The 26,361-nt window shown below is 49.0% G+C and overlaps 6 protein-coding genes across 16 annotated transcripts in view; 3 read left to right on the top strand and 3 right to left on the bottom strand.

Annotated features, from left to right (window-relative positions):
• Nucleotides 1-195: 195 nt before the first annotated feature.
• On the bottom strand, nucleotides 196-14,519 carry RhoBTB (Rho-related BTB domain containing). 8 transcript variants are annotated; one of them, XM_026816740.1, is made up of 15 exons: nucleotides 11,304-12,059; nucleotides 7,518-7,883; nucleotides 7,351-7,454; nucleotides 7,083-7,280; nucleotides 6,529-6,736; nucleotides 6,214-6,456; nucleotides 6,047-6,132; nucleotides 5,863-5,989; nucleotides 5,654-5,788; nucleotides 5,301-5,324; nucleotides 4,865-5,015; nucleotides 4,673-4,803; nucleotides 4,350-4,592; nucleotides 4,103-4,251; nucleotides 196-4,012 (listed from the first exon to the last, which is right to left on the bottom strand). In XM_026816740.1, exons 2-15 carry the CDS (start codon nucleotides 7,695-7,697, stop codon nucleotides 3,748-3,750), a joined length of 2,244 nt encoding a protein of 747 aa, XP_026672541.1. In that variant the 5' UTR covers nucleotides 7,698-7,883; nucleotides 11,304-12,059; the 3' UTR covers nucleotides 196-3,747. The 8 variants fall into 8 exon arrangements, with proteins under 8 accessions (XP_026672541.1, XP_026672536.1, XP_026672540.1 ...); XM_026816735.1 differs by lacking the exon at nucleotides 11,304-12,059 and adding exons at nucleotides 13,938-14,149; nucleotides 14,240-14,519 and having other exon boundaries at nucleotides 6,047-6,456; nucleotides 7,351-7,883; XM_026816739.1 differs by having other exon boundaries at nucleotides 6,047-6,456.
• Nucleotides 14,520-14,774: 255 nt separating this feature from the next.
• LOC108628764 (alpha-tocopherol transfer protein-like) lies at nucleotides 14,775-17,920 on the bottom strand. 2 transcript variants are annotated; one of them, XM_018030919.2, is made up of 8 exons: nucleotides 17,778-17,920; nucleotides 16,707-16,854; nucleotides 16,358-16,517; nucleotides 16,098-16,278; nucleotides 15,469-15,654; nucleotides 15,285-15,390; nucleotides 15,004-15,178; nucleotides 14,775-14,919 (listed from the first exon to the last, which is right to left on the bottom strand). In XM_018030919.2, the coding sequence occupies exons 2-7, from the start codon at nucleotides 16,843-16,845 to the stop codon at nucleotides 15,018-15,020; spliced, it is 933 nt and encodes a 310-aa protein (XP_017886408.1). In that variant the 5' UTR covers nucleotides 16,846-16,854; nucleotides 17,778-17,920; the 3' UTR covers nucleotides 14,775-14,919; nucleotides 15,004-15,017. The 2 variants fall into 2 exon arrangements, with proteins under 2 accessions (XP_017886408.1, XP_017886406.1); XM_018030917.2 differs by having other exon boundaries at nucleotides 14,775-15,178.
• Nucleotides 17,921-18,083: 163 nt separating this feature from the next.
• LOC108628719 (venom allergen 5-like) lies at nucleotides 18,084-23,717 on the top strand. Of its 3 annotated transcripts, none has more exons than XM_026816755.1 (6): nucleotides 18,084-18,711; nucleotides 21,928-22,355; nucleotides 22,429-22,599; nucleotides 22,693-22,774; nucleotides 22,840-22,963; nucleotides 23,159-23,717. In XM_026816755.1, the coding sequence occupies exons 2-6, from the start codon at nucleotides 22,227-22,229 to the stop codon at nucleotides 23,394-23,396; spliced, it is 744 nt and encodes a 247-aa protein (XP_026672556.1). In that variant the 5' UTR covers nucleotides 18,084-18,711; nucleotides 21,928-22,226; the 3' UTR covers nucleotides 23,397-23,717. The 3 variants fall into 3 exon arrangements, with proteins under 3 accessions (XP_026672556.1, XP_026672555.1, XP_017886302.1); XM_026816754.1 differs by lacking the exon at nucleotides 18,084-18,711 and adding an exon at nucleotides 19,564-19,647; XM_018030813.2 differs by lacking the exon at nucleotides 18,084-18,711 and having other exon boundaries at nucleotides 21,844-22,355.
• Nucleotides 18,820-21,511, bottom strand: LOC108628707 (conserved oligomeric Golgi complex subunit 8). Its single transcript, XM_018030801.2, has 3 exons — nucleotides 19,707-21,511; nucleotides 19,338-19,643; nucleotides 18,820-19,276 (listed from the first exon to the last, which is right to left on the bottom strand). The coding sequence occupies exons 1-3, from the start codon at nucleotides 19,784-19,786 to the stop codon at nucleotides 18,985-18,987; spliced, it is 678 nt and encodes a 225-aa protein (XP_017886290.1). The 5' UTR covers nucleotides 19,787-21,511; the 3' UTR covers nucleotides 18,820-18,984.
• Nucleotides 23,718-23,729: 12 nt separating the features above from the next.
• Nucleotides 23,730-24,857, top strand: LOC108628706 (venom allergen 3-like). Its single transcript, XM_026816763.1, has 5 exons — nucleotides 23,730-23,926; nucleotides 24,035-24,205; nucleotides 24,266-24,347; nucleotides 24,434-24,581; nucleotides 24,689-24,857. Exons 1-5 carry the CDS (start codon nucleotides 23,804-23,806, stop codon nucleotides 24,855-24,857), a joined length of 693 nt encoding a protein of 230 aa, XP_026672564.1. The 5' UTR covers nucleotides 23,730-23,803.
• Nucleotides 24,858-25,951: 1,094 nt separating this feature from the next.
• Nucleotides 25,952-26,361, top strand: part of LOC113463809 (venom allergen 5 2-like) — a 3,901-nt gene continuing 3,491 nt past the window's right edge. The window contains exon 1 of the mRNA XM_026816762.1: nucleotides 25,952-26,295. Coding sequence (XP_026672563.1) covers nucleotides 26,104-26,295 — 192 coding nt within the window. The 5' untranslated portion in view covers nucleotides 25,952-26,103. The remainder of the gene's footprint in view (nucleotides 26,296-26,361) is intronic.

Below are 26,361 nucleotides of genomic sequence, written 5' to 3'. Positions count from 1 at the left end.
TACTGTTCCTGATGAAAAAATATTCTATTTCAAATGTTTCGAACGGAAATAGATTTTGAACAAAAATTCTAAAGAAACGCTAATGGTAATTAAAAATTAGATTTATTCATCGGCTGTGCATTTCAAAATAGAATATGAAAATTTAGCTTAAGATAAAAATGATACTTCTCGAAGCGGCATGCATATATACGTATATACAGGTCACAGGGTTGGTTTTATTTCGATGGTGCGGGTAAAACGAAGTCCGAACATGGACGTTCGATTCGTTTCGATGAAATCGGTCATCGTCGATGACGTCCGAAAAACACTTTGGATCGTCGGCCGAGACCGAACGAACTGGGAACGATCGGTTCGTGTTCGTTTCATTGAAATTTTTATTTCCGCTCTCCGTGATTCTCGAGATGCCGATGAACGTAATTCCTACGGATAATTACAAAAGACTTTGACGTTCGTATCGAAGTCTGATAATATTAATCGCTTGCCGTCCGTCATAGTATTAATATTTAATTGAATCGTGGCGCGTGGCGCGTGGCGCGTGGCGCGTGTCGCGGACGCGAAGAACAATGAAAGTAATACGTGATCGATCGATCGTGGATCGTCGATTAATCGAGACGATAGAAAAATTGAACGATATGAAAATGTAATTAGTTGAGAAATTTGTAAAGTAAACGGTGCACGCGCAAGATCTTGTTAAATTTCGAAACGGGAATATATTGTTAAGAAGAATCTTTCGTGGTGCGTCGAATCGTGAAAAGAATTTGAACGCCCGTCAGCGATCGGGAACGCTCGTGATACATTATGAAATAGTTGGAAATCACTCGACGATTCCTTAGCCCGACAGCCGGCTCGTATATGTATATATAGATCCTTGACGCGGTCCAACCAGTTCGAGTTTAAATTCGGTCGTAACGATTAAAACCAATGTACATGTAGTTCGTACGATTCAAAAGGCGAGTCGCGATCGCGAGCTCCGGATGCTATCGAATTCAAATCGGATTCTGTATAAGTACTCGCTCACTTCGGTCAGAGAAATAGAACTGAATGTAGGAGATTGGTGGTGTTTTGTGACGCGCGTACAGAAATCGTTGGCGAATCGTTTTGGAACAGCCCTCTGAGACGGCTCGATGAGAAAAATTCTGACTAACGTAAAATGCATAACTAATAACAAACGTGTCCGACCCCCTACCGCGCTACATCTGTCCTCGTATCGTATGATCTATGTCCTTAATTCTACGGTTACCGGTTTCAGTATAAAATATACATTTAGGAGCGACGAAGGATCAACATTGACATTAAAATTGACGTAGCGTACAAGTGGGACGTTATTCTCACCCTCGTCGAAACAGGCATACTCATCTCGCGTTTCGATCGTCTCCTCGCGCGTCGGTTCGTTTCTTCGACCTCAGGCAGTAATGTATCTTTCAAACGTCTTCGTTCCTTTCGTTTAGTGTCGATTCGATTTTGATTCGAACACAGGAAACGTGTTCCTTTCCAGGTTCGGAGATAAGAATAATCTCTGCGTACGAGATCTACGGTCACATGGTCGGTAGAATGATTCCAAGTACGCTCAGGTTCTCCGCGTGTTTCTCGTTCATTCGTTTTCTTCGATCCCATTCATTCGGTCGCGACCAGAACGCGTCCGAACATACTTTCATTGCGCAACGATGACGATGCACGATATCGATGATCACGGTAAAGGACGATCTAACGAATAATCATTGAATACCTGCGGCCAGGTAGTTTTGATCGTGTTCGAAACAAGGGGTCGTTTCATGCCCGATCACGGTTGTTCGACGCACGAGGATCGACGTTTGTGCCTCGCGAAGTACAAGTCGGCAAGTGGAACGTACATGGAACATGCGTGAGGATTCGTATTCGTTCTTACACACACGTACAATAGACGACCCGACGATGACCGTGTCGAACGTCAAGCCCCACGTACGCGCTCTTCATTAATATCGATAATAAAATTGTGTCGCACAGTCGTCAACGCGATTGATACGCTGCGCTCGATTTCTTTCGGCTGTTCGATTACCCTATTCTTCGATTCGATGTAATCGCGAATTGATAAGTCCTACCAGTGACCCATTACCGTGATCGATATGTTGCAGTTATTTATTGGACGTTGCGTCGATCGAACTGCACGTGTCCGTGTCCCCATTGTTTTAATGGCGATTCACGATCAGGCGAACAGCATAATTCTTACTTACGATTAGCCCCGCCGCGACGGCTTGTTAAAAAATAGTACAAATACGATAGATCCCCCCGCGGCCGAAGGAACCGTCGTTATGATCTCGTCATATCCAGCCGGCCGTGTCGACGACTCGACGGACGAAATGTATTTCGCAGCAGCCCGTCGTCGCGTCCGATGCTGTACAAACGATGTAAAAATTCGCGGCGATTTATGTTAATAGTTACTTATTATTATTATACTTATCCTTTATGCAGGATCCGCACTGGATTCGTATCGGAGTCGATACGGACAGTACGGATCCAGTCTTACGCATTACAGATCTGCGTGTACCGCGTTCCCTTTTCGGTCGTCGTTACGCGCTACTAGACTATTAACTATTGCTCGGTTTTCTTTCAGTCTGACACGCGTCGATAAAAGTACGGCGATCGTTCGTCATCGCTTACCGTTTTCATTTGAGATTCGTCGGTCTCCGTTCGGTTCGGTGTATCGTCCCGAATCGAATCTTCGTCCCACATCCTCTCTCTCTCTCTCTTTCGAAGAGTCAAATGAAATTTCGGACAGGAGGAACTGGTACAATTACACGCGATACAATTATCAAAGTATAAATATCCATTGGGACATCCTTAAAACACATAGACGCGCGATGACTCCGTAGAAAATGCACTTCGGTTTCGATGCGTCTTCAAAATTGATCGCGAAGCGAACTCGAACGGTTGAACAGTAGTTCGGTATTTCTCATTCCTCTTCTCTTGGCCCGATACATTCTTCCGGTCCACGCGATCCGTCTCTACTCCAACGTTTGCGGAATTCGTTCGGGACAGCGTCGCCGAAGTGGACGAGAGTCCGAAAGTATCCGCGTTTGCAGGCAAGTGACTCAGGGTAGCTCGTGCTCTTCGCGATCGTCACGATCGCGGGGAAAGAAAAGTTGAAACGTGGCCAAGGTGATCGGCGACGGCCCGTTTCAGGGACGCAGTGGCAACGACGAGTCGTCGACGGAAGGCACGATCTCGTTTTGTTCGAACAGAAACGACGGACGCCCGTGAAACCAGAAGATACGCGTCTCAGTCATCCTCCTTCGTATGAACGATTACGTCCCCCATGATCTCTCTTCTGTCCCCGAGATCGTACGAGAAGCATCGATTTCCTTTGGCGACGAGCATAGGCGACGCGTACAGGGAACGAGACACCGACGCGATGGCTGATCCCAACGATCTCGCTGTACGCTCGCCCTAGCCACGACGCATCGCATCGTCCCTTCTCGGATTGGACGTCCTTCTTCTAGAAGAGGAAACAAACGGGGAAAAGTGCCGGGAAACAGAGGGATTCGTTTCTCCCAATGGACAAGAACCCGGTTCCCGGTCTCTCTTTACGTCCTCCGTGCTCGTTGGACGCTTTGTGTGTGCAAGTAGATCGCGTTTTTCGGCGTTCCGCGTTTCTTCTTAAGTATAAATTTGTAGCAGTATCAAAATAGTAAAAATGGTGCATATGAAGACCATGAGCACGGGTAGGATCAGAACGAAGCGAATGGAGCGGCGTAAGCCGCTAGGCTCTTGTCATACAACCTGTTCACCGGATTCTATCGAATCGAACAGCGGTCGCTCGGATTGCGGATCGTTGTTCGCCGACGACGCGGTTCCACTACCGCCGCCGCCACTGCCGCCACCGCTACCGCCGTTACTCGAACTCTCCCTTCTGGCCTTGCTGGTACCGGAGAAGCACAGGCAACCGGATTGATTCCGGTTCCTCTTCAACGTCGGCTTGTTCTCGCGGTCCCGTTCCGCGAGACACTTCTGATAGTAATCGTAGTCTTTTAAATACCTGTAAGTCAGACAGAGAGGATGAGTGTACACATGGTTCACGAGGAGCACGTGTCGTTTTGAGGATGCGTCGAATCGAGGTCCTACGTACCAGACCGGAGGCCATCGGTGCTCGTTGAGATATTCCTGGTTCTCCGGATGCAAGAGGCGCACGCTTCGCGGAGACATCTTGCACAACTTGTTGTAATTCACGCACAAGTGGTTCATGCACCAGTCAGCCAGCTGATCGGCATTGTGCAGCTGCGCGCGACATGGAAATCGAGTGATGAGAAGAAGAAGAAGAAGAGGAAGAGGAAGATATCGATCGCGCGCTGTACGCTCGTTCGAGTGGTGCTGACCTTGCACGGCTCTAGAAGCCTGAGACAGTTCTCCACGGCCTCGTTTCCTTCGTTCTGAGACAGTCTCTCGAGATCCTCGACCACTCTGCTCTCGACGAGATTCACTAGGCGTTGAAGACAGAGACGGTTCGCCAGCTCCAACAGGTTCAAGCACCTGGCGGATGAGATCGCCGGCACCTCGTCTGTGTAGAGGTAGCAGAGCAGCTTGTGGAACGTGTACTCGCGCACGCCGGGAAACACTATCTGTCGACAAAAATTGATTGCCGTTTCGTTATACGAACGTGAGCACGTGCGGAGTCGCGACATTCGGCCGCGATCATTACCACTTTTGCGCTGCTCTCGCGAAAATCGCCGGAGAACATGGCCTTCATGACGTCGCAGCGGGCAGTGAGAATCGCTTTGTGAGCTGGGACGCTTCCGTCGTCCAGTTCGAACACCACGTCGGCGAACAGTCCTACGGGGAAATCATGTACCGTGACGAAAAACGGGAGTCGATCGAGCGATCGTCGTTTTACCTTGTTCGAGGCAGATATCCTCCAGTCGTTGCCTCACCACGTGCTTGTACCGATTGTTGAGATCGTTGTTGAACTGGTTTTGGCTCTGCAAATTCCCGAGCACCATCAGGAGCTGCGGTAGCTCCAAGAACTCTGCCGCCTGCCTAATTTCCTGCGCCAGAACAGAGGAATCGTTGAGATTCGCCGACGCGCGTCCCGCCGCCACCGAGAATGAACGTGAAATTCGAGCTCTACGATCGGAAACGGCTGAAACTAATGTTTTCATGCTCCCATGAGAGGACGTCTCGTGATCCCGATGACGGTGACCTAACAAAACCGACGAGAACCGTCGGGGAATCGGCGAGACGATGTCCGTCGACTAAATGTCTCTACGATATGCGTGCTCGTGAAAAGTGTAGGTACGTGTTCGTGTCAGGAAATTTCACATTGTACTAACCAGTAGAAGCCCGATAGGAGCTGTCTGAAAGAACAGAGCCGCGTTAGTTGCACCGTAACTCAAACCTCGATCATCTGTTCAGTGTTCCTCCGTAAAAAAAAAAAAGAAAAAAAAAAGAAAGGAGAAAGAACGCATGCGATCGTCCGAGTTCGAACGTTAGACGAATCTGCCCAATCGAATTTCTGACGTTCCTACTCCGACACCTCTCGAACAAAAATTATCTCGTCCTCCCGAGGCTACACGCATACGCGTAATTCGTAACGTCGCGGTCGCGTCGTCGGTCGAAAAAGATAGATTTCGGACGGTCCACGGGTGTACCTGCCCGCATAAAAAGTTCTACCGACGCAACGTACTTGTAGATCATGATACCGTTTATCCAAACTGCCCGTGTAAATGAACTGCAAGCACTGCTGCAACGCCTGCGGTGTGATCAACTTGGACAGCGTGACCACGGTCGTCGGTTGTTGCATCCCATTCGTGCTCTCGGTCTGTAATCATCCCGAGAATGACGAGACTCTTCCGGACTCGATCTTCCCGCGAGCTTTCGTCGCACAATACTTGCCAGGCATACGCGAATGTTTTGGAAGGCAGGATGATTGAGTTCTCTGGTCGCACCGGCCGACTTCCTCTGGCTGTCCACCGTAGGCAGTACTTGAAAGCTCGAACGCCGCTTGAGTTGCTCCCAGACTCTGGAACAGAGTCGATCAAGTATCGTCGCAAGATCCTACACGGTCTGACAGACTCACTTCGCGGGTTTCGATTGATCGATACGAATCAGGCACTCGGTGTCGTCGTTGAAGTCGCCCACCGTCGCTTCGCCGAACGTGCTCACCTTGAACGAGAGAACGGACACTTGAATCTGATCGTCTCCCGACGCGAGAGAGACGGTCGCGTAGCGTCGCGTCGTGAATACCATGCTGGATTCGCTGGAGCTCCGCGGCGTCTGCTCTTGAACGAGTTCCATGGAGAAGAGACGATGGAACGCCGGCGACGCAGCGGCCAGAAAGCACCTGTGAGCCGCGAACGTACAGTTACCAGCGATCAGAGTCACGTCCGTGTGAACCATCCTCGTCCACAGCGTTTTCATGTTCTCCTCATATGTACTCGACGCCAGGCACACTTCTGGTGGGACAGGTTTCGGTGGACAGAACGGTGCCTGCGATTCGAGTTCATTCAACGTGAAACGTTTTCGTCGGAATCCAAGAATCGAACGAGATCGGTCGCATACCTGAAGCAGAGGCCTCTGCACCCTCTTCAGGTTGGTCATCCAGAATCGTTGCTGGCGCCGCGCGATCAGGGCAGCGCGTATCGAATTCTCAAAGACCTCGTTGATGCCGTAATAAGTCAAGACGCTGGTCTCATAATAGCAAACGCCGAGTTCCCTCGCGACGGCGCGAGCTTGATCGGGCATCACCAAATCGCTTTTCCTCGTAGCCCTGAAAGTCGTTCATGATATTTTTCCATGAATAAACTGACGACGTACCGCGTACTTACGTACGCGTCGAGAAAAATGGAATTGAAGGAGCTCTTAAAGGTCAGGGCAAACTTTGGACACCCCGGGGACTGTGATATGTCAAGGTCTCCCCGCTATGTAGACTGTCGCGGACGAAACCTTTTCAGAAGGAAATATTCGGGATCTGGATGGAAACTGACGGTTCCGTTCGAACTCGCAGTTCCGACGTTCGAGCGAAGAAATCAATTATAGGGCGCGTAGGTTCTAAATACGGAAAGAGAGAGAGAGAGAGAGAGAGGGAGGAGTGGAGTCAGGGAACATCGACGTACCTTACGAACGGACTTCGGTCACGGAAATAACTCAGATAAGTCTCGTCTCGGTACATATAACGCAGATCGTTTTTACATCCGACCAACAGTACTGGAGTCTGCGGACAGAATCGTCGTATCTCTGGGTACCACATCGCCTTGCAGTTCCGCAGGGAAACAGGGTTGGTTATCGAGAAGCATAATAGCACGACGTCCGATCTGCGACGAGACAAGACGAGAACGAATGAGTCGAGGAAGAACAAAGGGATGGAGAGAGCGAAGCGTTTACCTGCCGTACGCGAAACGACGGTCCTTCTCGTGATCGCCGAACGTGTCCCATAGACGCAGAGAGACGTTCACGTTGTCGACTACCTCCCAGGATCGCTCCAACACCTGTCGGGCAAAAGCGATTTTTAAACGACGGACGAGATCGTCGGCGAGCGGAAGAAGACTCACGTCCTTGTAAATCCTGTACTGGTCGATGGCCCAGACGGTGGGGACGTGAGTCGTCAGGAGTTGCGAGAGCGACACGTGCTTGTTGCAGGCCCTGGCGCAGATCAGCCTGGTCTTTCCAACGGCCGTGTCGCCGACGACCACGCACTTGACCAGTTCCTGATGCGGCTGCTCATTGTCCATCACCGACGGTCACCCCTGCTCATCCAATACGGCCACCCGCGCGCCAGAGCGTTCCGAAACGCGGATACCTCCGTTGCTACCGTTCCTCCGGCAGTGAACAGGCCCAGCCTCCACATCCGATCCTCACCTCTGGATAATGGCACCGCGTCGATCGCCGCGGTCTCACGCTTCCAACGGAGTCGAACCCTGAAACCGAAAATCGCCGTCGCGAACGTTCGGTCACGCGACGTCCTCATAAACGTTTCGGAACGAGCTGATCGTTACCGGGAATCGGAGAGGAAAAAATTGTCGCGAATCGAGGGAAGAGTGCGTGACGTGTTCGCATAAGGGTCGAGCCGAATCACCGCGTCGCGTGACGGGTCCAATTATATAATGTTCATGGCTCGTGTCGCGAGTGCGCCCGAACTCTCGCTGTCTGTAGATCTGCTCGCGATCATCGTTCCCCGTCAAAGGCGTTCGTCGGCCGAAACGAAAAGAGCAACGTGGCAAAAAGGGAAACCGATGCCGCGGTGGAACGATCGCTCCTACGTACTTTCGAGGACGATCTACCCCAGAGACGAGCCGAGGACAACGGCGGACGCACGTGAGGCTTGAACGTAGGCGTACGCGTATTTCGAGCTCGCGGCTCGCGCGAAACGCTGACACGTTCGAGCACCGTGGACACGTATCCGTTTAACGTATACGCGGGATGCCTATTGATTTGACCCCGTAAACGCCTCCACTATATTTAGTATCGAACCTTCGCTACTTCGACCTTGACCCCGCCCGTCGCCTTGACCCTGAACCGATCCACGGGCAGAGGAGGGTTCGCTCGTCCGTTCGCTAGCACCTCGGATCGGAGGATGACTCTCCAACGGGTCGCGTCACGCGCTTTTAACAGAACTTCGAACCTTCGCCCAGTCCGGTTCGCACCAATTTTCTCCGAAACTCGCTGCCGTGTATTTATATCGAGCAGTGAGGAAGCCAGATCATTTCGACCATTGGGTCTCGTGTGTAGCGCATCGTTTCGAAAGTTGGTTGTGTCTCGAGTTCGACAGACTCGCGTCTTCTCAAACTTCAGTTCAATCCCACGGTCGTTCCTACGTTTACCAAAATCGTTCGACTCGCACGTTGTGCCTGTCGGTAGCGAAACGGTCGGACGTTGTCGGAGAAATGTATTGGAATCGGAGGTCGGAAGCGGACGCGTCGATGGCCAATGCAAGGTGACAATGACGACGTCCACACGTGTATGCAGAACGATCGGACTGAGTCACGACCACGACGCGAAAATCGAAGCGCATTCCGCTCGATACGTTGTGCATTCGCTTGCTCGTGCCTACCGCGGCCTTCGTCCTCGGGTTCGGCCCCGGTGAATGAATCCGCTAGCAATAAGAATCCACCTGTGATCACCGCGTGCGCGGATCGATCGATCGTTTGACGACCGATCCGTCTCCCGTTCACCGAAACTTCGGACCGGCTACCAGAACCGAGGAAGCGCGCGGAATTTCTTCGAAACCCTTCGACGGGGTCGAAAATAGGATCGGACTTCCGGTCCGAACCGAAGAACCGGCGGGACGACGATTTCTCATCGGAGGGAGCAATTTCGGGCGGCGATCGCATGCTGATTCGACCTCGGGCGACTCTTCGAGTAATTTTTTCTATCGCGGTGAAGAAGGAGGGAAAAGATCGAGGTTGGAAAGCTCGGGGGCAATCGATACTTGAGCGCGGCACGGTCGCGATTACTTATGCATCGGCAATTAAGTGGGAATTTTCTTTGTCGCGTCCGTGAGGTCTCATCGATCTCGAGAAACTCGTCGATTACGTGGCGACGTGTGGACAGATTGCCACAACTCACACCGCGACCGACTGGAAACAATCAACGATCCGGAGGACGGACGACAGCAGGATGCACTTGAACTTATATCACGCAATCGTTATCGCGGCCTAGAAACGGCTGCACACCGATACCGTACGTCCATTGTCCGCTCGTTCCGTTCTGCGATCAGTCCTCGACCGAGAAGTACAGATCTCAATTTATCGCACATGACGACGTTGGTCTGTTCAATCGTCGTTTTGCTTCGAAAAGATGCGCGCTAATTCCGATGGCCCGTTCGAAAAGAACAGCGTTTTGACTTTGAACTTCGCGACTAAGTCGCGGAAGATGTCAGAGACCGATTCGGAGCGAGAACGGTTCGAAGTTTCGATGCTTCGACGAATAGACGACGGTTTGAGGAAAAAATGATATGAGCGAATCAGACAGACGTGAAGAGGCAAACGACGAATGCCGAATATTTACGCTTCAACCCTTCGCACTCGTCGAGGTGTCCAATGTTTCATGAATACTTGGACGTCTCCTATGTGAGTTCCTAAGAAAGTGAAATTGCAAGAAGAAAGGAACTACTCTGGAACACCGACGTCGAATACATTCTTACAGCGGCTACTTGCTTTCTCCTGATTTATTTGCGGCTCGTCGACGATCGTCGGAATCAACCAGCCGTTCGAGCGCGCCGCTTTGCAACCCCTCGGTGTCGTCGATGGACCGATCGTAAGAACGTAGACGCGGATCGAACGTACAGAAGATCCGCTGACGCATTGCAGGAGAAGAAAATCGTCTGGGGGTCGGGGAAAAAGGCGGAAAAAAGGAACGCGTTTTCGGTCGGTCAGCCGCACCGACATGCGACGCTCGTCTCTGCGGCTGGTTGCCCGGTCGCTCGGCCTGCCCGGTAAATCAATTTCGTCGAAGGACGATGCGAGAGTCCGAGAATTACAGTGGGGTCAACGAGCCGCATTAATTGAGTAAACGCTGCTCCTATTGCCGACCTCTTTCAACGGCTAATCGCTTTCGACGCATCGCGCGATCTCGTTCTCCATTTTGTGCGAATTCACCATTTTTCTCGACTCCGCAGACGCGTTCGGATCTTACGAACGTTTCCAAATACGCGTATCAGAAGTTAACGGAGAAACCTGTTCAATCACTCGTATGAGTCGATCGACACGCGTGCAACGAGCAACGACTCGTTTATTCTACGGACGAACATTAAATCTTTCGCTGTAGGGACCACGGGCAGTAAAAAACGATTTATCCAAAGAAGAATCCATCCGTTTGTAGCGATGCCGGTACTTCGAATCACTCTGAAAGAGCACGATTCGATGGATATTCGTCGGGACGATCGAAGGAGGGTCTATCAGGAAAAATCCACGTGCAATTGCATCGAGCGACTACATTACGCGCCAGGGACACACGGTATAAACGCAAAATGTGTGCACTCTTACATAAGCGAGAAACGAGCCGGAGAGAGACGAACGTGAAGCGAGACGGAATCAGCAAAGGAGAGAAAGAGAGAGAGAGAGAGACAGAGAGCGAGAGCAGGGTCGACCGTCACGAATAGTTGACACGATATGACGTTTTCGTGAGGACACCGGGTTTCCTCTGTTTCACGGAGCACTCGTAGGTGATCCTCGGCGAGTTCTCGCGAACGACCAGCAGTTAACGATCAGTGGCGGTCCCGTTTCGTCGTTTCGAACGCGTCTCCGCACTCGGTAAGCGACAGGAAACCATCGTCGGTTCTGCGTCATCGCGACGACGCGACGTTTCAGTCGAAACGGTCTGCTGCTGCTGCTACTCACCGACCGAGAGAACCAAGGGAGCAGATTCCTGCGACGACGATGCGACGTACGATATTCCTCGGACAGGCAGTGTTCCCTTGACAATTTTCGTGGCACGGTCTGGCGTTCACCGTCCGTTCGTCGATCTACGAGCGGGGAAGACGGCGGTGCACCGACGACGTTTCATCGACGATCTCCCGATCGCCGAGAGCGTTCGTGGCGGTCGGTTTCTCGGGAGGACGCGAACAGCGCGAGCAACTGGGAACGGATTCAACGAGTCGGGTCGACTACGCGAGCATACGAGCTACGCGGAGCGAGCCGAGTCCCATGAACGCTCGAGATCACGTTCGTTCACACATGGATCGTCGCGGTGCACGATGATCGAGCGGCGGGAGGATCTGCGATCGAAGGAAGACGAGTCCACGAACTCCTCGTGCTCGCGCGACGTTCACGAGGCGAACCCGACACAAACGGAGATTCGAAGCTCTCGCGACGACACGATCGAGAACGGATCACGAAGCAGTCCGGGTTTCACCGTATATACAGCGTTATAGCTTTTCCTCGTTCTCCTCTCGTCCCTATCTATCGTCTTTCGGGTCGTGACAATGGACTAGAAGTTGCAGCGTGCCGTGCTGCACACCCAGGACGCACCACGCAAGTTCCAGCTGACGTCCTGGCGAGAATCGAAGAAGTGGGGAGACGAACGGAGCGTGGCGGACGTGGACAACCCTCATGGACTTAGATCGAGCTTTGTCGCTTCGACGGACCGTCGTCGTCGCGTTCCGTACGCTACGATCGGGAAGTAGAGAATAAACCAGCGAATCCTCCGTCGGACACTCTGGCTCTGGCACTTCAGACGTTTCGGACTGGTATCGTGAAATTCTACTGTTGCGAGCAGGATCGAATCGCTGCCGTCGCCGCCGCCGCCACCACCGTCGCCACCGCCGGTCGGCGGTAATATCAGTTTGGGGGTTAAACGAGCCGTGTCTGCGTGCAACCCTTTAACCGTCGCTGGAGTGACCAACCGAGCCTGTTTATTTCACGTCGATCGTTTCTTTCGCGGATCAGTGCCACGTCCGGTATCGAATCGTCGCGTCCACGCGTTTCCGTGTAAACGTTCGTCCACCCCCTGGCCGAAGGGTCGACCACGAAGCCAGACGAATGCGAAGACGAACGCGAACGAATAGAAGGAACGTAGATTGGCAATGGAGAACTACCGTGGAACCGGTCGAGAGGGGAACCGTACGCGAATAGAATTCGTTCGACGAGAATACAGAAACTGTGCCAGGGTGCGACGGAGTCGAGCACGTGCGCTCGTTGGGGGGGTTCGCTCGATCGTCGACGACGGACTCGACCCTTGCCTCGTCGAGCGCGGCGAATCACGTTGGAAAGGAAGGAGGGGTAAAGCGGAGGTTTCGACGAGAAGAATCGAGCACCGACCGACCCAACCGCGCGACACTCAATGAACTCGTCTCTGACCCCGACTCGTCGTCCCACCTCCTTCCCGGCGGTCCCGGTCTGACAACCCCTTGTGCACCTCGGTAACGTCCGAGATATCTCGAACTTTTCTACTTTCGTTCATCGTGTTCCTTCTTCGAGATCGTTACTCGCTACCTTCGTGATTTTCATCAGTTTTTCGTCTCGCGTTCTCGTTTTGCCGATCGTTGCCAATGTTGCGATTTCGATTCGCGGATCCGATACGAGGTTCCGCGATCGTGATCGTACGACTTCGACGAAGGGACAGGTATCTGCCGGCAAAGTTAGACCGAACAATTGTTGAAAACGGTAGGGAGGGTAGAGAGAAAGAGTGAAAGAGGGAGAGGGAGGGACCGGTCGACGCGCATGCCAGCCTCGCCGGTGACGTCAGGGGACGAAAAATCGATCCACCCTGTACAGTGCGGCAGGACAGGGACGCTGGAGTATATCTCTCGTTGGCCGCCACGGTCACCGTCATTGAATTACCCCGAATTAATTGTAGTTCGTCCGATCGATCGACCTTGCGCCAATTTACCGTTTTAGAATTCCAATGATCGGCCGATCATTCCGAAAATTTTCGCCCCGGAATCCGAGGACTCCGATCCGTTCTTAGAAACGAGCGAACGATACGTTTCGAAGGTATGGAAGGATTTCGGGACCGAGTTGCCTCTCAGCGACGCAGGGCGACACACGGAACCGGAGGGAGGAAGATGAGGGGGTGTAAGATTGGCAACAGTCGTTTGAACCGGATAACGGAGAGAAAGAAGTGGACGACCCAGTTGTTACGCAACGCGACGCAGCTCAGAGTCAGATCTTTGGAAGAGACAAATTTTCAGTCGGTCTTGCAATTTTCGTTTGTATTACAGATTCGTTTAAAAGTCTGTCAATGACGTCAAAGGCAAAAGATCGTCGTGTTCGATTCGAAATCAGGAACGAACTGAGACAAGTGGAATCTGGACGACGCATTTCCGTTTAATTTAGCGGTTTAATTCGATCGCGCGATTCGCGACTGAATACTGATTGATCGATCGATCAATCGTCTGTGTCAGTTCGTTAAAGACGCGTACATCCGTGCAATTGAAATAATGCTTATGTAATAGCTCGAAGACCAACAGCGCAGTTCGTTTTTTTTATACAGAACCGATAAATTCCATATCGCGACTCACAAATTATGCGTACCTATATCTTCGTCTCTGAACTTATATCTGGTCTCTCGAAGCTCGGAATAGTTCGATCCAAATCGCAGAGCGACGCATCTTGCGTGCACATGTATAGTACCTAATTCAATTGAAACGATGACGTGGAACGTCAGCACGACCGATGATACGGAATCGCGGCATCAGTCGTCCGATGATCGATGCTCCCCGAAGCGTTCGATTGTTTTCATCTCTCTGTCCGAAGAATAATTTTACGATTGATAAGACACAAATTTACAATGACTTCGCATAAAGTTCATCCAGATCTTTGGGACTGTCGTGTACCTTTCGTTCCTTCGCCTCTTGATTCGGTCCCGCGACAGATCTCGCACGTTGCTCCTGAACTGCGTTGCACCTTCGCATGAATTGACAACGACCGTTTCGTAGTACCGTTGGATGTACGTGCATGTACATACGCGAATCTAATAAAACCGTGACTGTTCGGCGTTACCGCAGCTTATCTACGCGCGAATAACCGGTTGTAATCGCGATCGAAACGAATTTCTAGATCTGCGTCGGTCATAGGGACCGAGCTCGGCCATGCTTGGGCCATGCATCGACTCTGACTCGTTCGACTCTGTTAAACGAAAGAAGTCACGAACGCCGAACGAGTCGTTAGTCTTAAGTTCTTAAGTGCCTGGAGGTGGTCGGGCGATTGTCGAGCGGCAAGTACGACGCCAGAACTTGGATCGTGTGCGTGTCACAGCCTGATGACTCGCTGCACGTTCGCGTCTTCCGTTGTCGTTTTCGCATCGGATCAAAACGATTCCTACCGCCTGGTTCGGCGACGGATCACCCGCACGAAATAAAAGTGTAAAAATCTTAAAATCTTCTTCCGTTTATTATTAATCGGGGCTGCGATCAGATCGTTGATCAGATTCGAAACATTGGTAAAAGCGATTTGAATGAGAGAACCGATAGCGTCGCAATTGACGTGGAAATGGTAACGGGCGTATGAGTCAGAGCTGTAAAAAATAGACCACTTTTGTATTTAACCCGCTGCGCGAGATCTTGAGAAAACATCCGTCGGGACGGAGATTCGTGTCCACCTTGCGAATTAATTCTAATCGATGTTCAATTGCCTGAAAGAACCCTGCAGTCCGTCCAGTTCCGTCAACAGCTTAGACCTAGCGTTTGGAAGTCTGGCGCTTTCGTTGGTCCGACTGAGTTTCTCCTCGCGCAGGAACCAATCCTTGTTCCTCTCGATCTTCTTCTGCCATGCGTCTGAAAAGGACGACGTAGCGTTTAACGCACTGCGACCGTGAGTCGACGAACAGAATCAGAAATTTACACGAGCTCGAATTAGCATCTTAAATTGTGATCGACGAACCGTTTAATTCATCGAACGAGCCTGCCTTGCCACCCCATTCGTTCGGCAAGATATTTTTGTCCATGTAAGCGTGCAGCTCTTCACCGCCGCCGGTGTGAACACGAAACTTTAAAATGAATGAACGTCAAACGATAAATTGATGCGGTTGTAAAAGAAATGGTTATCAACGACGAACGGAACTGACCTTCTCCACGAGCCGATCCTTCAGCAGAGGATAGATTATCTTCAGGATGCTTTCTATGAACGCAGGGGCGTGGAGAAAGTGTACTTTGTGAAGACGGAAAGGCATACCGTCTTGCACCGCCAGCATCGATTTGCGAACGATGTTCTGCGTCGGGCTGCATTTCGTAAAGTGACCCACGCTGAATCCCTGATCAATTTCAAACGAACGTCGCACATGAAAGTAGTCGCCGAATTTATTTTCTAGATATTAACTTTAATTTTATTAACGAGTAGAACCCTTTTTGCTACATAGATAATAGTAATTAATACAGTTCTGTGCATCAGAATAACAAAAATAAAATAAGACATCGGAATAGTAATAAGATAGATAAGAATAATTGGATAAAACATCGAAGTAATAATAATAATAGTAATAACAGAAAGAATAAGAAAAAACATCAAAGTAATATTAATAATAACAAGAAACATGAAAAAGTAGAAGAGTTGAAGTAGAGATCAGTCAAGCGAAGTGAGGGGGCAGTAAGGAATGATTATATTACAAAGTCTGTGAACGTATAGTAGAATCTTTGTACTTTTGAAAAGTTGTACGATATACTATATAGAATGTGCGGAAGATCGTCTCGCGATTACCTCGAGATCGATCACCATCACGTTGGACAAGCAGCGTTCTTCCATTAGACGAGTATCCAGGACCATGAGAATCTTTCTAGAGATGGCTTGAATGGAGAACTTGTCTATCGCCGCGTCTCTCAACCGCAACACGCTCACGCGGTGTCCCTCCTCCGTTAACGACGGCAGAACGAAATAATGACTAATGAATCGAAGAGAACAATTGAGTCTCGGAGAATCTCTTGACGCGAAGAAAGATCGAATCAGAAAACGATGCGTACGTCGCTTGGTAGCATTCTTGGACCTCCCGCGCGAAAGGATCTCGCAGAGCGAAGAATTCCGGAATCGCGGTGCGAACGGTGAAGTATCGCTCCAGAATTGATTTGCATCGCTCGATGCTGTTCTTGCAACCAAACAGAAATCTCTCGAGCCGTGCGTCATCTGTAATCATGCAGCCGTCTAATTGGAAATTTATCTATTCAGGAATTCGCGACTTCGTCCCGAACCTGAACACTACTGTATACGTTCAATAACAGAGACACCGTGCGACTTGGATCGTGGAATTCGATTTAAAATCCAAGTGAGTCGTCTCGATCGCCATACTCGTATTCGACACGAATTGAAACAGACCAATATGATCAGGCAGATGAGGTTGCTTCGCCAGCCACTCCCTTAAAGCCGCGACGTCTCGCTTCCTCGTTTCGGGATCCGGTGCCAGCTCCGCGTCTATCCGTTTCTGTTGTTCCGGCGTCGGTGGCAGCAACGTCATTCTACGATTCTGTTCAATAAATTAATCACTGTTGTTACGCGTATCGATATCCTTGCGATGATACAAGTATTTTCTTGGAATTATTGCTATCTATAAGATCTTTGCAAGTGGGTTTCGCGTGCCGGAAGCGACTTATCGGAGGAACAATGTTAACGATCGATATTGACACTAGTCGCACTGGGTAAACTTATTTGTACGAGCAAAGTACGAAATTCCTACGATTATGACGATCATGGGAAACTCTTAACCGTTTCGATGTCCGCGGGTTTTTCGGCGACGACGGTACCTCGCGTTTGATCAACCTGAACGCGTGAAAGGAAAACCGAACGACGAACAAGGCCTACAAACATTTCGTCATGTCTACGTACGCGGTAATTTGTAACGGTAAACTATCCGCGCTTCCGACCTCGTTCTTTGCGCGAACTGTCGAACCTCGAAGGTTGGGCGGTCGAGACCCCCTCGTAGACCATTGTTAAAAATATTCAAACAACGCTCTTCCCTCTCGTCTTCGCAGCTAGAAACGGTAAAGAAAATTCGTTGTACGTGATTGAAAATCGGAATTAGACCGTGCGTTGCGTCATTGAATCGCCGAATCCTGGACGCAGTTGTTTTTCTTGAGTACGATTGGGAGAAAGCTCGTTACCACGAAACGACGAGCCATCGTGCCGCCGAAGATCGGTCGAACGTGATCGAAATTGATTAGATAGCCGTGAATCGGTTGGAGAAAGTGCAGAAAAATGAAACGATTCGAACGTCTTCGATCGACAAACCCGAATACGTTCCGCATTCTCTATCGTTCCCTTTACGAATTCGCTAGTAATATTCCCACATTTCCTACTGCTTCGTACTTAATAACTTCTGAAACGATCCATCTCGTTCGACGAGTTCGTCGATGACGAGGTAGTCAACAGAGTGGTAAATAAATTACTTACCGGTTTTGAGATAGAGCTCAAGATCTCACGAGACGAATCGTTGATCGTTGGAACAGAATGGGGACGAACGATCGATCGGAGATTCGACTAAGATATCTCACGTGTGCAACGCGTGGGAGTCGAGGTAAAACTGCAGTTCCTGGACGAAGCAGGCGGATTCCTCGGCCTGGTCCTCTGGTACCAAACGCGTGTCTTCCCCACTATCGCTGACGAAAAAACGTGACGGAACGGCGTAATTCACATAATCACGTAGAACGTAGAAGAACTGCTGTATATCTTTTCTCTCTGTTTGCCTTCGAAGAGGACTCGTCGATTCCATCAGGTAAACAGCCACGACAGGGAGTGGATTTCGTGCCACGAAAAACAACGAAAGGAAACAGAAACGTGATATATGAGTATAAAGGATCGCAGAACGATTTCGATTGAACGATCGTGCGAGCCAAAGTCACTCGTGGTCACTCGCACGAATTCGAGATCGAATCGATACGTTCGCCGGCGGAAGTTTGCAGCGTTCCGCGAACGGCGCAGGACGCAGCGAATCCTTAAATTTAAACGATTGAACGATAATGTAGGGTACGTTTGGACGATAGGTCGACGCCATCGCAGGGAACCGTTTACGAAATGTTCGATTGCCTCACCGTATGCAATAGCGCTTGCATAAGTTGCATTTGGTGCATTCTGTTCTCCACATGGTAACGCGGCGTTTACCTCGGTGCCAATAGTGCTTCCGACTTGAGAGAGCGATCGTTTTACAGTTTTCCGCACCTGGTCAACGTGAGGGATGTCGACTCGAGCGAGTGTGGCGATCGGCGAAAACCGAAGGAGGAGAAAAAGAAAATTTCGCGCATCGTTCAATGCTGTCTGAGCTCCACCGAAGCTCTCGTGTACCATAGAACTCGCGGGTCAGGTCTCCCCAACGAGAAACCCGAGAATTGTAAATACCGAATAACGAGAAAAAGAGAATCGTCGACGGAGGGATCGAAAGGATCGTCCGGATCGAGATGAACCGAAGAGAGTCTCGTAGACAATGAAAATCTCGTTGTGGAATTAGAAAATTTTTATTGTAACAACGTTGTAGTTCCCTCTTGTTTTCAATTGCAAATACAATACAGTTTGTTCCATTCGAAATTTATTTTACGTGTACACGCGAGACGCCGGTGATAGAGATCGATCGAAGTACAGGTACAAAGGGTAGACTTGACGAATTTCAATCTGCAAACTGGACCTGAGTCAACGGCGCGATTTCAGATCGAGGCTCGAACAGAGGTGGATCATCGCGCACGATCACGTATTCCTTCTTCTCTTCGACGTTCTGCCTGGCTGCGAGGTCCTTGATGACCATCTTGGTGGCGGTCAGATCCGTGTCGTCGTCCAGGATCTGGACGATCTTCTGCACGGTTGAGTACTCCATTACCACTGCCGGTTTCGTCTCGGTCCCTGTCTGCGACGCCTCCGACATCCTCGCTCCGTCCTCCAGCTCCCAACTCTCCACGATCTCTCTGTAAAACGTAACGTTAGAAAGAGAGACAAAGATCTATGTACGATTCGTGAGCCGTTTACAAGGAGGAGAGTGGTTCGTCGCTAGGCGTCTTGCTGTGTACGAGATACTTGGCTGTTTTCGCCTTCTGCCTCGAGTTCCTTCTGCACCTGTGCCCATCGTTCTCGCGGTTCACGGTAGAATTCGATTTACTACGATCGCTCACGCGATCATGCTTCGAATTTCCCGACCTCTTCGTGGTCAAAGAGTCGTTATTATCATTATTGTTATTGTCGTTATTGTTGCTCTTCGGTCTCGAAGAATTACGCTTGACGCTGTGCTGCGTCGAGTCTCTTCTGAAGCAGCAACGGTGACTCCTGTATTGCCACCTGTGTAAGTCGATCCCAAGTTCGATTAACCGTGTAAACGACTGTTGATTAAATTACGATTACCATAACGCGCACGTCGTCACCGTCGAACTGAACATGAAAAAGCAATTTAATACTGTTAGTACGATCAGTGGTTCGAGCATGATACAGGCTACCGCGCGTTGCGAAATTCTTGATCGCGGGCGACGACGGCGACGATGATCGAGGATCGTGAACAATCGTGAATTTGGAAACTGTCAAACGAAAGACAGTGGTATAATCGTGACTCCTAACGTAGCGAATACAGCTCCGTTACGATTACGATCGTGACGACACAACGACCTTTTCTCAAAATTACATTTTCATTCAGTTTCTTCTCATGTTCAGTTATCGCAACCGTGATTGATAATATCGAAAACAAATTGGCGCATACGATAAATATAGACGCTTTTAGTATCGCAAATTAGATAAGTGACCTCAATTTTTATGTTGGAAGCCTTTGATTGTCAACCGAACGAATTTCGTAGAATAGATTAGTGCGTGATCTCATATCGCGTCTCATTACGCTCTGTTTTCGATGATTGTACGAATTTACTTATAGACGACGCAAACATGATCGATTAGCGATAAGAACCTGAAACGTTCTTTGTAACACTGTCCTTGTTCGGTGGACGAATTTCGCGTGAGCCCAGTAAAATTCGTTGGTGAAGAGACACCCCAATTTGTCCCGCATCCTCGTTCACCTCGCGTACGTCACAGGTAATGGCCCCGGCAGGGACGGTAGGGATCGAAGGGGGGAAGTCTGTGCGGGAAACAGATCACGGTGGTTGTCGACAGAAGTAGCAAAGTAGAGGATCCGAACCCGCGGGGGTCCATCGGTCGTTTCTTTTCCGCCCTTGGTAGAACGGGTGTTGGTAACCGCAACACAAAACCCGTGTCCCCGCGGCGACGCATCTGTGGGACGGCGCGGTATAATGATGATATTACGTTCGATGACTCTCGGTTGCGATTCAGAAACGAAACAGACACCGACCGACCGACCACCCTCGGCGAGATGCGAGATCGCGATCGATCGTTTCCGGCTACCTGCCTCGCGAGCCTTTCTCGCTAGGCCGAATTTATTTATTTCTCAAAGGCGACGATCAACGCTCGGGAATCTCGAAGTTGAAAGGGACCGAGACAGAGACGGAAACCTCTGAATGTGAATCATTGAATGCCGAGATAAATTAAATTGCGCGTCGATGTTCGTCGCTCGCGTTCGAGGAATCGACGGTAACCGTTGCCATACCGGCGAGGTGGTATCATCAGTCGTAAAATCGATTCCAATAACGGTTCGTTAAGCTGTCGCGTCATCGCTTTTATATGATATTGATATGCGATACATTAGATCGTATCGAGCATCTCGATCGCAGATCTGCACGAGCCAGTTTTATCGCTATTTATCTTGAGTGTTTAAATGACAATGAGTCGAACACAGAAAACGTCACAGCTGGGGAAATAATAATTCTTAATGCGCTTTTAAACTCGGATAGAGATCGTATCTCTAGTTCGATCAGCGTCTCGAATAATTCTTCTCCCTCGAAGAGATCTTTTCTCGTTTGCCGAGAAGAGATTCGTCGCACGTATGTCACGTGTGTCTCGGTTGTTCGCCGCTTCGTTCATCGGCGACCGCAGGCTTTTCTTTACCGTCGATTCCCGCTGGAAAAGATGTCCGTTACCACGACTGTCCGTGTCACGCTGTTTTTCATACATCGTGACATTTGCTACCTCGAGTCGATCCACCGGCACGTCTAATTTATTGGCCAAAATCTTTGTAAGAGCAGTCGACCGCACAAGGAGAAAGATGCTTTTATGAACTCTCGAGAAACGCGATCATTCGTCGAGTTCTCTTCGATCTTTTCCACCTTTCGTATTTATTTATTTAGTTATTTATTTACGGGTTAGAGAACCCTTTAATATACGCGGCATATACAACAAGCAGTAGGGGCGAAACATACTATATGCTATTGGTTGTATAGCTCCGATAACAAAAAAAGAAAAAAACAAAAATACAAGGTACTTCATAAAGAATGGAGGACAAAGTACAAAGCATTTGTTAAAGATGTATAGGCTATATACTTAACAATGCTAGCATGTTGAATTTGTTATTATAGTTTCCTATTACTATTAAAAAGCTACCTGCAAAATTTTAAATCAATTCANGTTAAATATCGAAGTTAGAAGAAAGACAACTTTTATTTGAAGCATTTTTCGAAATTTTAAGAAAAAAGAAATTTAGATAATTATAAATAATCCGGTATTATAGATAATCATCATTGGAGGTCTTCTCGTTCTCGCGTTGCAAAGTCAGCCGAAATATGCGATATCCGATTAAGACGGAAAGGAAATCTCGTCCCGTGATCCGGTTTTCCCCTTCCTCGAGGATGGACGGTAATTTGCCATTTATTCGGCAGTGGAACAATCCAACGGATAAGCGTGAATGAAAGATAAAGTAATCTAATCATCTACATACCGTATATATACCTGCCGAGAGTCGATAGGCACCAAACGTTGGTCTCGCGTAATATTTGCCAATCGTCCCTCGTTCGCAAAATAAAAGTGATCATGAATTTTGTCTACGTCGCTGTGTTGATTACGGTTCTCGCATTGGTCCATCCAATTTGGTCCAGAGTCGATTGCGAGAACGACAAGTGCAAGGAGAAAAAACAACGACATCCCCTATGCAGATACAGGGTTGGTAGAAAAGATATTCCGTTCGTTAAAAGGAATCGTTCAGTTTGAAAATGTCGAGAACGTTTGACCGTAGGATCCTGAACCGTCGCCATCGTGTGGCACCGTGAAGGAGGCAGGAGTCACGCGGCAGGAACAGATGGATATCGTTAACACTCACAACCAGCTCAGATCGTACGTGGCGCAGGGTTTCGAATCGAGGGGTGATCCGGGACCGCAGCCACCGGCGAGTTCTATAAACGCGCTGGTACGGATCGCGGATAACGACCGATCGTGAAACGACGAAACGTCCTTGCATTTTACTTGGATCTCGTTTAGACAGAAATTTATATTTTCGTAGATATGGGACTACGATTTGTCTCAGGCGGCACAAAGATGGGTGAATCAGTGTTCGTTCTCGCGACCCCCTTGCGCCGATGAATGTGAGTGTCATCCTTCGAGTTACGACGAACGGTAGATCGAAACTAAAATTCTCGTTGAATTCTAGCGAGATTTGACGTGGGAACAACGATGGGCTTTAAAGGAGCCGATGCCAAGCCGTCCGAAATAATCAAGGATGTGTTTTACGAGCAAGTGGTACATATGAATTCTTCAGAGGTGTTCGAACTCTCGTACGTATCTCTAATCATTTTCCGTTTGTCATTGACCGCGGATTTTATGAGTTTGTAGAAAAATCTTATCGAACTCGACTTCGACATTTTTAACTGCGTCATGCATCGCTCGAATCTGATGGCGATCTAACTCACGCGAAATATTTCTATAAGTCGACGTTGACCATTTGTAACGCTAACACTTTTGGCGATCAGGGCGGTGAACGACACGGTAAAAGACTACGTACAATTGGTTTCGTCGAACACGACCAGAATCGGCTGCGGGAAGATAATATCTACGGCCTATAAAGGAATGTGGACGTATCTGCTGTTGTGCCTCTACGGGCCGACGGGAAATGTAGTCGGCGAGCCGGTGTACGACGTATCGGACTACTACAGACTATACGCCGAGCTCGATGAAGAGGAAGACAACGTCTCTCAATTAGATTACTGATCCGTGTTACACTGTCGATCAATGAATAAATAAACGTAACGACTTAATAAACGTGAGTTTTGTAACCGAAAGCCGTATCCCGGAACCGTTCGTATTGTCAATCTCCACAAGCCGAAACGAAATTCGCGGACATTCAATGCGCTGGCGTACGTATATAGATGTAGCGCGCGTGCAGGTCTACAGATTTTGCGATTAAAATTAACGGTATGGCTGTAACATTGGACGTTCGAATTATATGCAGAACGAATCTCGAAAAGAGTAGAATCGTTAGAGCTATGCGAACGACATGGCCGAGTAGAGGTAGGATGAGATTTGCGGGAGGCTGCCGATAAGATGGTTAATAAGTACAAGCTCGTACGATCGTTACTTATTGTTTGGATTTATCGTGGGAGAGGAAGAAGGCAGTTATGGAGTTGCTCTACGTCGCCGTAATATTCGCGTCGTTCTCGATAACACCGATCACGACTGTTGACTGCAAGAACGATGTATGCGCGCTTAAAGGTTTCCGGAACGTTGCGTGCCTGTACGTGGTCAGTATCGAATGATTGATTGCACGTCGCGTGATCGAAACCGGCTAGGACGCGATAACGCCGTGAATGAAGTGCGAGTAAAAACGTTATTTCATGAAATTAACGCAGAACTGGACACTAGGACCAAAGTGCAAGAAGGTTTATTCGACGTTTATGACGGATGAGGAGAAGGACGTGGCCGTTACTGCTCTGAACGAAGTCAGAATGAAGGTGGCCATGGGTCTGGAGAAAAGGGGAAATCCGGGGCCGCAACCGGCCGCGTCGAACATGCGGATACTGGTATGAACGATCTTCCGGGTCTCGCGGCCTTGCATTAACCGATCGGCTGGATCGTTCCAGGTGTGGGACGCGGAGCTGGCCTTTATCGCTCAAAGGTGGCTCAATCAATGCCTGTTCTATCTCCCGAATTGCGTCGACGTTGGTAATTCTCATAAAAATGTTATTGGTAAATGGTGAATCGATCTCGTTAGCATCGAACGAATCTCTGTCTCTGCTTTTTGATCGTAGGTCGGTTCGAGGCGGGACAATTTTTTGTCGCAACTGCGATCAATGCGGATTCGTTCAAAAAATCCAATGTCGTTTTAATCAAAGAGTTGATTGAATTCATACACTCTGAGGTAGAGCACGTGAACGCTAGCATGGTGTGCAACTATAGGTAAACGCGACAGAGATTTCTCTTCTCTCTCTCTCTGTCCCTCTCTCTCTCTCTCTCTCTATCTCGAACAATTTAGCTTGGCGATAATCGGTGTGAAATCGATACAGGTACAATCCGAAAGCGAGTGCCTTTATTCAAACAATATGGGCAAAAACGTACAGGGTGGGCTGCGGTAAAATCATACATCGTACGGACTTGCTGGACTTTAGCATGATGTGCGTGTTCGGTCCGCGAGGTAACGTGGAGGGGCAACCGGTTTACCAAATGCTAAGATAGTATTAAGAAACAAGCATCTCCAAGGGAATCAAGGGACACTGTAGCGTCCCGAAGGCAAATTTAAGCCGTCAGGTGGTAGCGTGCCCGTCGGGATACCACGTACCCTTATTGACACGTAAATCCGACATTTTGAATGAACACATGTCCTGAACTTTACAAGTATATAATGTATATACATATACATGGGATACAGTATTTTTGATAAGGTGTTGTTGATTGAAAGTTGTATTAGTAAATAATAAAATTGGAAGCTTTTATAGAAATTTATACTTTGGGAATGGTGGCTTTGACATCTAAATTTTATGCTTTTAAACGTGTATGCAAGACTATTTCGTGCATAAAAGTATTTAGAAGAAATTACATGTTGTTAAATATATAATTCGGCGAACAGTTATTTTGTTTCATTGATTATAGGGACCAGGCATCTCAAACTTGCCCATTTCTTTACCTTTTCATGAAAAGGTCAATTGTTTGGGTTATTATTACCTTAAAACTGTCTCGTGTTATCGTACGACAATAAATGCGAACTAGTTGAACGAGATCCATGCATTGATTGATCTGATCTCTCCGTTTCTCTCTCATCCTCGTGTCTCAATGAAACAAGAAAAATACTGATCAAACTGATTTCGGCGTTGCTCGCCAAACGACTAAATACAAATCGTTATCGCCTCCCACGCAAATAAACGCACAGTTTAAAATCTGAAATTAATCAATTCCGCCTGAGTTAGTACGTGCGAATCTCAGTGGACCATTGGCTCGACAGGCATAAAAAATATCCTTCTAACGTGAACGATTTTGAGAGGAGGAGAGCACGTTGATAAGCCGTTCAATAAATAGGCATCGTACGCTCGCTCCTTGCTTCCTGTTGATATTTGCCGATCGAAAGTAGGAAAGCGATTATGGAGTTACTCTGGGTCGCACTAGTAGCCGCGGTCATGGTGAATCCGAGCAGGGCCGTCTTTGACTGCCGGTCGAACGCGTGCACGGCCAAGGGCAAGAGACACGTTCTCTGCACTTATCCCGTAAGTACGAATCCGTTTTTTCGTTTGAATAGGGTGCGATTCCCGTTGACTCGTGTATGAAAACGGTGCGTACGTGAAAGATCGTCCGCATTCGTCCGAAGTGTACTCTCTTATGTACCACGCGTAAAGGAACGGACGCGTGCGATAGAGAAGAAATAAATGCACACACCGTGATCACTAGCTACTTTTAATCCCCTTTTCGCTCGACGAGCGTAAAACTTGTAATGACGATCCCATCGATGCAGAACCCGACTCCGGCGTACGAATGCGGCAACATACTATCCAAAGGTTTAAAGGATTGGGAGAAGAAACTGATCGTCGACAGGCACAACGAGCTACGAGCGTACGTGGCGCAAGGGTTCGAAATTCAAGGACGTCCGGGACCGCAACCCGGGGCGTCGAACATGCGAATACTGGTATAAATGCGAACGATACGATTGTTATAGAATCGTTTGTCAGAGAATCGTTGTCGAATGTCAGAG

The sequence above is a fragment of the Ceratina calcarata genome, unplaced genomic scaffold (genome assembly GCF_001652005.2).
Source record: "Ceratina calcarata isolate Rehan_Ccalc_2016 unplaced genomic scaffold, ASM165200v1 scaffold54, whole genome shotgun sequence".
NCBI classification, from domain to species: Eukaryota; Metazoa; Arthropoda; class Insecta; order Hymenoptera; family Apidae; genus Ceratina; species Ceratina calcarata.
Note: the sequence above shows the minus strand (reverse complement) of the source record. Positions and strands in the feature narration are given on the sequence as shown.